The sequence below is a fragment of the Monopterus albus genome, unplaced genomic scaffold (genome assembly GCF_001952655.1).
Source record: "Monopterus albus unplaced genomic scaffold, M_albus_1.0 scaffold122.1, whole genome shotgun sequence".
NCBI classification, from domain to species: Eukaryota; Metazoa; Chordata; class Actinopteri; order Synbranchiformes; family Synbranchidae; genus Monopterus; species Monopterus albus.
This window is the reverse complement of record NW_018128002.1, coordinates 486411-497523: the sequence shown is the minus strand read 5'-3', so window position 1 is coordinate 497523 and position 11113 is coordinate 486411. Positions and strand designations below refer to the sequence as shown.

General features: G+C 38.2%; 2 protein-coding genes across 2 annotated transcripts in view; both read left to right on the top strand.

Annotated features, from left to right (window-relative positions):
- The window catches only part of yjefn3 (YjeF N-terminal domain containing 3), a 58849-nt gene extending 55993 nt beyond the window's left edge, over positions 1-2856 (top strand). Inside the window, exons 4-6 of the mRNA XM_020612305.1 lie at positions 267-380; positions 704-854; positions 1119-2856. Of these exons, the coding sequence (XP_020467961.1) occupies positions 267-380; positions 704-854; positions 1119-1315 (462 nt within the window). The 3' untranslated portion in view covers positions 1316-2856. The remainder of the gene's footprint in view (positions 1-266; positions 381-703; positions 855-1118) is intronic.
- Positions 2857-8359: 5503 nt separating this feature from the next.
- cilp2 (cartilage intermediate layer protein 2) overlaps positions 8360-11113 on the top strand; it is an 11188-nt gene continuing 8434 nt past the window's right edge. The window contains exon 1 of the mRNA XM_020612283.1: positions 8360-8363. Coding sequence (XP_020467939.1) covers positions 8360-8363 — 4 coding nt within the window. The remainder of the gene's footprint in view (positions 8364-11113) is intronic.

The following is an 11113-nucleotide window of genomic DNA, read 5'->3' as shown; positions in this document are numbered from 1 at the left end:
GTCTGGATTTCTACTCTTCTCAGCTTTCACTTTATAAGGGAACTATTCATTCTTGAAGCAGACTGTAGGAAACCGCAACCTCTGATCATTGGTATTTTCACTGAACTGCAGGCCAAACATATATTAATGCATCATCCGCACAAAATAATGTCAGTGGTGGCTGAAACCGCTGCCTATATAACTTCTGTAACCTTTCCATTGTTTTTGTGTTTTTGTCTCTCTCCTCCTTTCTCCCCCCCACTCACATACACACTCATGTGACACAGGAATATGAGCCCACCATCTACTATCCTAAACGCTCCTCTCACAGTCTACACCAGGATTTCACAGTTCAATGTGAGAAGATGGACATCCCTTTCCTCTCCTATCTCCCCACAGAGGTAAACATGTTGACAGAAAGACACTTTTTTTCTTTCAAGTCATGCTTCACTGCTTTTCATATGTTCATGTTCAAGGTGAGTAACATTTACAGGTCTGAAGACATAAAATGAACTCATACATTACACAAGTCTGAAAAATGTAACAATTTTAAATAGAGTGGAGTGTGGATTTGAAGACATTTCTAGCAGTGTAAGATAGACAGACATCAGATTTATCATGCAATCTGTTGGAGGAGTCACCATACCCAGGGTGGGATCCTCCAATTTAGATGAATCATGTAAAGTAAAGTTCTCATTCATCCATACTGGTGTGTTCTATTCAGGTGCAGCTCATAAATGATGCCTACAACATAGTGATTGATGCCATGCTGGGCCCTGAGGCAGATGGCACCAGCATTAAGGAGCCTTACTCCTGTATTCTGGTCACTCTTAAGCAAGTCAGGATCCCCATTGCCAGTGTGGATATCCCCTCAGGTAAGCATTCACACAGACTATAGCTATCAGGCTGGAGAGCTCAGAAACACAACATGATGAACGAGCCTCCACGTAGCTCCTGAGGAGCCTTGGCTCCCACACAAGAGGCCTTTAAGTCTGGAAGCACACATGGAGGATAAATCTTACACTGCACTCAGAACTGCGTGATTTCATCATATCCTCAATGTACAGTACTACCCACACAACAGACAGATAATTATCACAATGCTTCCCCCCTTAAATGCGTCTTACTGTCTTCCTCAGGTTGGGATGTAGAAGAACCAAGTCAGGACGGGATAAACCCAGAAGTTCTCATCTCACTTACAGCACCAAAGAAGTGTGCCATGGGTTTCTCAGGGAAGCATTTTTTGGCCGGACGCTTCCTCCCTTATGACATCCAGAAAAAATATGAGCTTAACCCCCCAAACTACCAGGGCACAGACAGTCTCATAGAATTGTAACACATGGAGCACATATGGTTAATCTATTCTTTTTGTTTGTTTTATAGACTGTTGATGTCATTTAATGTTATCTCAGTTGTGTAGAACAGGCTACATCTTAGCAAATGTACTGTTAAGCTACAGTAGAAGGATCATATTTAGAAACTGTGGTTTAGGGAATGGCGTGATGAATTTTTGTGCAAATCTACGTGAGAAAGTTGTAGCATTATGCTGTTTTCTTTGCAAAAGACAAATGTCGTTTTGCACAGTCAGTCAAAAAAAAAAAGAATTTTCCTCCAATCATAGTTTTTTCCCCTCAAAATTTTAATTGTTCATTTTCTGATACTCAAATGTTTTGATATTTATTTTAATTCTGAAGTGCACTATTGAGACGAGTTGGTGTAGGTTGGCAATATAAACTGTTTGTTTTTTTGGTTGTTTCGCCAGCCTGCATTTCTGCATTACTTTTCCTGTGGGTACCTCACTAGTTGTTACAAAAGGCCCAGACAGTTCTTGTTGTCTAATAAAACAGTCCCAGTTAAGGGAAAATACAATTTCTGGCTTTATGTTTCTTTTCATTTAAAGTTTTAAAATGTCATATAAACATTACTCCAAATGAATGATAATGTTGCTTGCTAACATATTTTCCATAACACCTTTATAAGGTTCTGTTTTCAGCTTGTTCCACTGCCCCCATGTGGTCAGGACACTCAGTGAAGGTGCATACCTTTAGCTGATTCCATGTATACTACCACACATGGTAAGGTTCTGCTAAAAAAATTTTTTTTGATTCATTTACTGATTTCAGCGTGACATGGTGGAGCCAAAAGAGGCCTTGAACACAACCCTTTCTGTTCAGTGATGTCACTAATCACCAAGCCGCCAGGGTGTGTTATATCACATGCAATTAACATTGTGCTTCTTAGATGAGGACACAATGTTACTTCTGTTTATTAGTAGCTGGATTTGATTGGCTAATGAAAGCCATAACCTGGTAATAAACTGGCTATAATTAGCTGTGTAGAGGATGGTCTTTCATTATTGAGTTCATGGCCTCAGTGTAAATGACTGAAGCTGCTGTGCTGTTTATGGATGAGGTAATATGTATTTATATGAAGCACAGGAGTCTTCTGAATAATACTAATGCACTATTATAGCCCAATGTGCACATGTGTGGGTGGACGTTGAAAGTCATGGAAAAAGAATACTGATCTGTTCTTTCACTCAGTGGCATTAAATCTGTCTGAGGCAAATTGACAAGGGTTGTAGAAATACTATATGTCTGAGGGCTCAGTGGTTCTGTTTTTCATGCCCGTCCAGTCAGGAAACAGTTTCATGTCACCACTTTGTCATTTGTGCTTTTCATAAGAATGGTTGAGTAATGAGATTTGGGGTCGTTGGTGGCCTGGAGAATTGAACAATTATAACTGACAGTGGCCCTTATAGAGTAGTAATAGAGTGAGCATTTGTCTTACATGGAGAAGAAATGTGGTCATAAGATTTAATGAGAGCAGTGAGGCAGAAAAATGAATCCTGGACATTTATTGTACAATAAACAAACGCTCAAAAACTTAAACAATTTCTTAAGGGGTTCCATTTATTTCTGAGTGTAATAAATATTGGTTTAAAATATTTCATGTCATTTACCAAACATGTTTTGTCAAACAAAGGTTTAGGTTTAAGATGTTCCACTCATTTTTAGCAGGTTATTATTGTTGTTAAATTATCATTACATAACTATGACATTTATTTAATTTATTTAATTTTTATTGAGACTGGACTATAGAATCCTAATCCCACTTTAAGTGGTTTGATTATTGTTGAGCTGCTTCTGATCTTTAATTATCCCAGTAATGGAAGAAGTACTCAGATTACTGACTCAGGTCATACAGTCATGTCAAAATAATTCCTTGCATACAAATAAAAGCTCCAAATTATAAGTCCTACAGGTGTATTCCTATAAGTCCTAGGTGTATTAGCTAAGATTTTACACAGTGTGAGTCAAGTGAAAATGGGACAAAACATGGTGTGTCTCACCTATCCTACCTGGCTATGTGACAGTCTGCTGCCTACAGCTGTTCTCTTGTTATTCCATTGTCTCTACACTGTGTTGTCAGGTCTGTACTGCACTGGCCTCACACAACTTGCACATTTTAAAATTTTCTGTTTAACACTCTTGTTTTTTTCAGCCCCTAGGGTTTTGTAAAAAGATGAATGTATTTAGTCTTTTTTTAATTTCCAAGGATTGCATAAGCGTTGTTACTAAATAGCAACAGTTCACATAAATGAAAATGAGCCAGAGGACATTGCACTTCATAAGCACGTCTCATGTCTGCATTCTGAGTAGTTTTTCATGAACGACGCCACTTACACTCTTTGGCAGTGTAGTGCAGGCCTGCAATCAGCAACTGTTAAAATTACAAGTTAAATCAGAGGCAGAACAGCACTGTCTGCTCATGAGACAGATATGTAAAGGGGTGGGGGCCCAGTAAAGGACTTGACATCGGAAAGAAGATGATTAGAAGAGTCTTCCCTTACACAAAATGAGCAGCTAAAAAAAGATGTTCTTGTGAACGATGAGAAAATACAATATTTGAAACGAGTTTCCTAGATTTTGAACACAATATACACAGAAAGAAGAAACAAATTTAAGAATGAACTCACACAGCTGCTCTGAGAAAGAGAAATACACTGTAGCAAAATAAGATTACGAAGCATCAAAATATGAAAATACTTTTGCGAAAACAGAAAAATATCCTCTCATTTAGACAAACAGCACCTCGATTTCCCTGCATGTCTCTCTCCCTCTGCCCCCACTATACCATCACATTTTTGGAAGATGATATGGGGGGATCCAGTTGTTACATTTCATTGGCCAATGGTGAGCAGAGAGGGGCTGGGTTGGTGTGCCCCTTCTTTTAAAAACGCTCCTGAGCTCCTGTCTCCAACTCACCAAATCAACTCACATGAGACAGAGCAGCGTCTAGACTTTGATTAAACAGCAGCATCCCGCTCACCTGAGAGACTGAAGCAGTCACACTCAGCTGTATCTGAAAGCTGAGGAATTGTTTTTTCTCCAATGTTTGTATCACTGCTGTAGAACACCAGGGAAGAACAAGCATTATAAATCTCCATATAATAATAATAATAATAATAATTTTCTAAATGATAGAAAAACACATTCACAATAAATTGCTGTAAATTTAAAAGTTTCAAGCTAAATGATATCTGGAAAGGAACCATTATTTCAGTTTACTGTTTTTCCATTTTACTTCATTTTCTGTAATCACATACTGTAAGAACAGAGGGTCAGTGTATACTCACACATGTGCACTGCACTACAACTGACAAATAACTATTGTTTACAAAATTGGTGGCATTTTCCTGAGGATATCAGACACTAGAGTGCAATGTCTGGTGATGAACTCTTGTAATACTATAAGGGTTTGTAGACGACTGTGTGTGTGACCATGTTGATTCACCAGGTCGTTTCACCACCAGGCTAATCACCAACATGTGGTGATAGAAGTGAAGGTTAAGAGCAGGAGGTTAGATACATTTCATAAGTATAAGTGTGTTGTGCTCCCTGTGGGGTAATTTAATAAGAAAAAGCTCTGTTGATGACAGTGAAACTCCTGCTGATGACAAAAGGTTCTGGTGACACATTTTGTTACCATAATGACAAGCTGCAGTACAGAAGCTGCAAGTATTAGTAAATAATGTAGAAGGCCTATTTTTTTGGTCTCACAGCAACTACAGGGCTCTAGCAAAGACATCAGCTCAGCAACGACATAAGCCAGATGTACTCCCTCTTCCTGTTCTTTCACCAAAGTGACACTCATCATATTTTGAAAGATCACCACCCTTTATCTTCATAAATTATATCAATAAGGCAAGACAAGTTTATTTATATAGCACATTTTTGTACACAAAGGTGATTCAGTAAGCTGTCACTTCTGTCCACTTTTACAGCTGCTCGCCATTAACTTTTTTTTTTTTTTTTTTTTTTTAAGAAAAGGAGCGGGCAGTTCATAAAGGTAAATGAGTGTGAATGCACCATAATAGTCTCCATATCTTCTTGGACTGGAAGAGTCCAGTTTAGTGCATTAGGAAGGTAAAGATACATGGTGATTCAGACTGGCTTTTACTAAAGGAGAACATAGTGTTACAGCCACAGGTGAAGGCCAACCTCAAAATGGATTATAAAATTTTAGTCTCTGTGTCATAGTCCTTTAGCAGAAAATCCATATCTTGCAATAAGGTGGTGGTGTTTTGTCCTTATTTCATGATCAAAATGCAGTCCCAGCAGTCCCTAAAGCTATAAAAGCAGTCAGCTTGGAATCAAGAAGCAATGATCACAAAGTAAGTGACCTTTCCCACCTGCTGGGTGTGTGTTTGACTAAATGAGAAAAGGAACAAAAAAGGGATAAAGAGCATTTGCCATATTCTTTCCCCCTGTCAATCTGGCCCTCCCAGCTAACCTTACTGCCTTCTGTGAAAGTAATGACTGTATGTGTCCTGTCCAGTTGTTATGTGTTCAACTTTTGGTTCTAATGTTGAGTTCCCTCAGGCATTTCTTTACAAATACTTTCTCCATCTTGCTCCCTTCTGTTTCTCCCTCAGCCCATTAAACTACCTCCACCACCTAATTCTTTCTGATCTACTTCATCAAACATTCTCTACTCGCCTTGTTCTCTGTCATTTTCTCTATACAACTTGTTTTCCTGTTTGAAAGCAGCAGCTATTGCTGAATGCCCACTATAACGCAGAGGGGAACACTGGCACTTAGCATAAGTCCACTGTAACTTTCAGCTCCAAGGCTTATTTTTAACTTACTATACAACAGCCTATTTAACAGAAACGTCATATCTTCTCCTTTCTTCTTTGTTTCATGATTTTCAGGTAAAGCTGCTTCTGAGCAGTTGGAGGTCCTTTGTGAGTCAGACACAGGGGCTAGTTTTCCAGATGTTTGACCACTGTCTGCTCCAAACAGCCATCTGGCCAGCTGACATTGATGACTGAGACAGGGATTACAATGGATCAAAACAAAAGGCGCAAATTCCCACTAATAAGCTAGTTCACCTCATTTTCCTTCTCTTTGTGTATTTATGTGTACAGTACATGCATATGCAGATATGCCAAGATATTATTTATTGCAGGACTAATCACCTGCTTTCAATTGAACTATTTCCAGTTGCTGGATCGGTACCTATATGCACAGGTGTAACGGTTTAAAAAGGACTTTTAGAAACTTTAATGTGGTAATTCAATGCTACCTCAAAACACAAAGCCTTTTATACATCTGTAAACCTTTTAAATCATGCAGTTGATTTGCATCATTAGCTGATGTGAGGGACAAAATTGTTGATTTTAATGAGCTGCAGGTGTTTTCAAAATCTGACTTGGATTTTCTAAAATAAAGAATGTCTGGGTGAAGCGAGAGATGGGCACAAAAAAGAGCAGACTTTGCTGAAACCACATACAAGCCAAACACATAAACAGCTTCCATATGACATGGCAAACATATCATCACACAAATAGTTCCACACGCATTAAATTAATAAATCAAGTATCTTGGATTAAGCTGCATTTAAACAGGGCTAGTACAAAGTTCCTACACTGTCAAAAAATGTACAACCTTTGCCTATTAGGAAGCTTTGTCTTGGGGGTTACATACCATGTGGTGGGAGTTAATGTTTTTACATTGCTTTCTTGTAAGAATCTAGAATATTCTAAATGGGATCCAGACCTTCTGTCTTGTCTGCCTGCCAGTGTACATCTGGCACAACCATAACCTCTCTAATCTGACTGAAACCATTTTGGGCACAACTTCATCAAGTCCTGCATTTTCCTTCCTCCTCCCCTCTTCGGCAAGTGTTTCATTAGATTCTCAAAAAAGCATTAATTTCTCACTCAGAAAGTGAAAGAGAGAGAGAGCAAAGGCACTGGTGATTATTAATAGGTTTATTTTTGTGTAGTCTTGTAATACTGTAAGTACACCAGCTGGATTGTTAAAACTAAAGCTGAGTCTACTTAAGTATGACTTGCAACTGACACAACATATTCAGAAAGGGTAATGATGACAAATGCAGGGTGTAAAGTAAGTAGTAGCTAATATGTTTCAGGCATGTAACTGTCTGTCTAAAACAAAGTGGTAGACATCATTTATTTGTTCCTTCCAAAATTGTTGAACATTACTACTGAAAAATAGATTTATTTTACAATGTGACAAAGGTGTGGTAGAGGCTTGAGTAGGTTTAGGGACCACTGTCATGAATACATCAATGAAAATTTGGTTAATGTTAGGGGACGACTGTAGTCCTGCTTAAATAAAAACAACAATGTTGACTCATGGTTGGAAACGGGAAACAAACAACAACAATCCCTCTTTTTAAAGTTCAGTGTTTTGTTAACCCATCCATGCAGCCTGAACTCCTCCACACCTGAATTTTGCTACTCAGTGGGTACATCCCATGTCTTTTGGATGATCGTTCTTCACTATTCTATCCCTGCTTGAACCGGAAGTCAAGCGAGGATAGATAAATCCCAGTCCCCTTATTTTATCATTCCTCGATCCTCACTCAGCCTGGAAGTTGTTCCAGCCTGTCATGATGAAGGATGTCCCAAATCTCTTATTTCTGCCCTGAGGAGTTATAACTTATGCATCATAAGTGCATCCTTCATGGAAGTCTGTTACAAATTGACATGCACCATTATTTGAAATCAGTTTGTGATTAGATGCTTCATATGAAGGATTTGAGGAAAAGACATCTAAAGTCAACTAAAACAAGTTTTCACATTCCTCTCTCACTTCATTGTATACTTGCAGTTTACTTGAGTGGGTTTAAGAGGCAAAGAAGCGATGTAAGTGAGAGAACTATGGATGCAGTTAGTGGCATTGGGATTCACCTGTCATGGGACCATTTTTCACTGAAGTCTTTTACAGGTTGACTTGCCTCTTTATTAAAAATCAGTCCATGATTAGATGCTTTGGATGAAAAACTGAAGGAAAGGACATCTCATGAATGTGTTTCTTTGATTTTGCCAGTTTTTCATTCAGTTTGCATGGGTAAGACTAAGATGCAAGGAAAAAACGCAAGTGGGGGGACATGGAAGACCATAAAAGACTTGGAGTGTACCCATTTTATAACATCACCGACTTCCTCCTTTACTTGTCAAAATTCCTAAGGCCTCTAGAGGGCTTAGCAACTCAAATGTACAGTAACTGTAAACATATGTCATTTTGAAACAACTGATGATGTTGTTCCTGTTCTCCCCTGAACCAAATCATTTTTTTGAATGACTTAATTTGCCTTGTTGGTTGTACTGCATTAGCTGTAAAAACCCTAAATTGTACATAGTGTGTTAGCAAAGCACAAAATCAAACTCCCTAAGACCATATGAACAAGAAAAGCAAAATATATTGTAGCAGTAGGGCGCTTTATGGTGTTTTTTAGTTCTGAAAAGGAAATAATAAGCTTCAACCTTGCACCCTTTGTTACTTGCTTCTCGATGAGGTAAATTCACCCACATACCAGCCGCATGATGCAGTACTCCTATAAAGTCTCCCTGCTTTTAAAATTCATAAAGTATTAACATGTCACTCCAAAGCACAATAAGCTCTTAGAGTGAGCCATGTGAGCAAGGTCTGTTCACACCTACCATAGCTGAAGCAACTACCCCCAGGTTTGCCTTCTGCTGTAGCTAATCTGGGTTTCCTCTTTTTTTTTTTTTATTCTCTAAAATCATTAGTCACCTCAAATGGTTATTTTGTTCCCTTAATTTTGGTGTGAGTGAGTAAAATATGTTATGCAAACAAGAGCTGAAAAAGTTCTTTATGCTTTCTTAGAAATTAAATGTTTGCACTTCAGAGAAGAACATGTAAATAATATGCCACAGGTTTGGCACTCAGTGTCAAGTGAAACAAAAAACTTGTTTGGATCTCCTCACTGTATGCTTTCTCTAAGAGGTTGTTAGACGTTCTCATTGTGCCTTCAGTTTGTACAGATTGCTGTAGTGCAGCCACTAAATTAGTGTCATATGAACACAAACATTTATCCAGCAGGAGATAAAACTCTTGCTTTGAAAATGTAATCAGCACAAGAAGATAATTTGGGAGACAAAAGAAAAATTGTGGAAAAACTATTTGATTTGACTTAATAAATTAAACGTGCAAGCAGAGCCACATCTGCTCAGCAGATCATTGTGAAAGCATGTGCTTCTGTTTTTTCCAGTCATTCCAGTGTATCAGAAAGACAAAGCCGATATGGAAACCTATAAATTAGTTTTTAAAGCCAGGGACATAAAACAATGCAACCATGAACGTCAGCTGACTGTCTGCTTTACCCTTAAACGTACATAATACATTTTTTTTTACGTTAGATATTTGAACAACTATCCTTCTTTTTCAAAATCTATCAAATACATTAAGGGTTGTAAAAAAATGTACTGGCATGACAATAAAGCCTTGAAGTGAGTTGTAAAGCTGGTGGGCAGAGGGATTGATAAGCCTCTCTGCAGGGAGTCTGCTGGTAAACTCAGCAGTGTCTCTACGAAAGTGCAAAGTGTGTATAACACGCACACACATACTTAGACTGCACAAGCAATTTTTGTGTCTGTGACAAACCATGGCATTTTTCCCCTCACAATTCAAAATGAAATGTCAAATAAACAATTGGTATTTTTGAAATCATGAACAACAAGTACTATTTGAAAATGTATCATTGTACTTCAAAGCATAAGAAAAAACATGGGACAGGGCAGGTTTAATAAATCAATGAGTCAAATTTAGAATGAATGCCAGTATTTTTTTCTTTCTAATGAGGCACATGGATGAAAAATGTTGATTTAAAAGTGACTGTAGAATAGACATGCAGTGTTTGTGATGTATGCATATAGATTATAATCATGAAATCAGCAAAATATTGTTGTATAAAGGTGTCTGTGTGTGTGTGAGGTGATGGAACAAGCTTAAGTGATGTTTTCTGGGTCCACCACTGCTTAACATATGCATTTGCTGATTTGTCTCAGCTGCAGCATGATTAGCATCATCAACAGTGGTTGCCTTTTAATGGATAAAAAGAAGAAAAGACTAGGAGGACGTCAGGCAGAGGGGAGGACATTAAGCCAAAGGATGAAAAGACAGATGACAAAGAGTATGAGGGAAGTGATAGGTGGAGATGATGTTCTATGTAAAGTGGGTGCAGCAGGAGGAGTGGCAATTTAAAAAGTCCACAGAAAGAGACAGAAGAAGCAGCAAGAGGAGGAGGAGGACACAAAAGTAGAGGACTGAGAGTGATGAAAGCGTGCAAGAGGAGAAGGAGAAGACAAAAAACTAACAATTTTTCCTCTTTTCTCCACTCCTTTTTACTGAAACTTCAGAAGTCTAGTTAATGTTTCAGTACATAAAAACTACAAGCCTGTGACTTAAGTGAAGGAAGTGAAAAATAAGAAAATGAAAAGTAAAGGGCAAAGTTGAGGCATGTAATTAAAAGAGCTTTTTTGCCTTGAAGAAAATGCAAAATGTGTACTTTATTGTGTTTGTGCACGCATACAAAGACTGGTTTCATCAACTGTTCAAAGTGAGAACACACACTGTAAAATATAACCTTCAGTGCCACTAAATTGGATTAAATAAACTTGAACTTTATTTTGTTTTATCATATCACATGAATGTTTTTCTTCCTGTGTGCAGGATCTGTGAGAACCAGGAGTCAATCTAACAGGAGCAGTACCCTCAACTCATTCACTGACACACAAACAACAGGTACTCGATCTAACAATAATATCCAGACTGTGAGAGCTGAAGGGGAGGGCAGC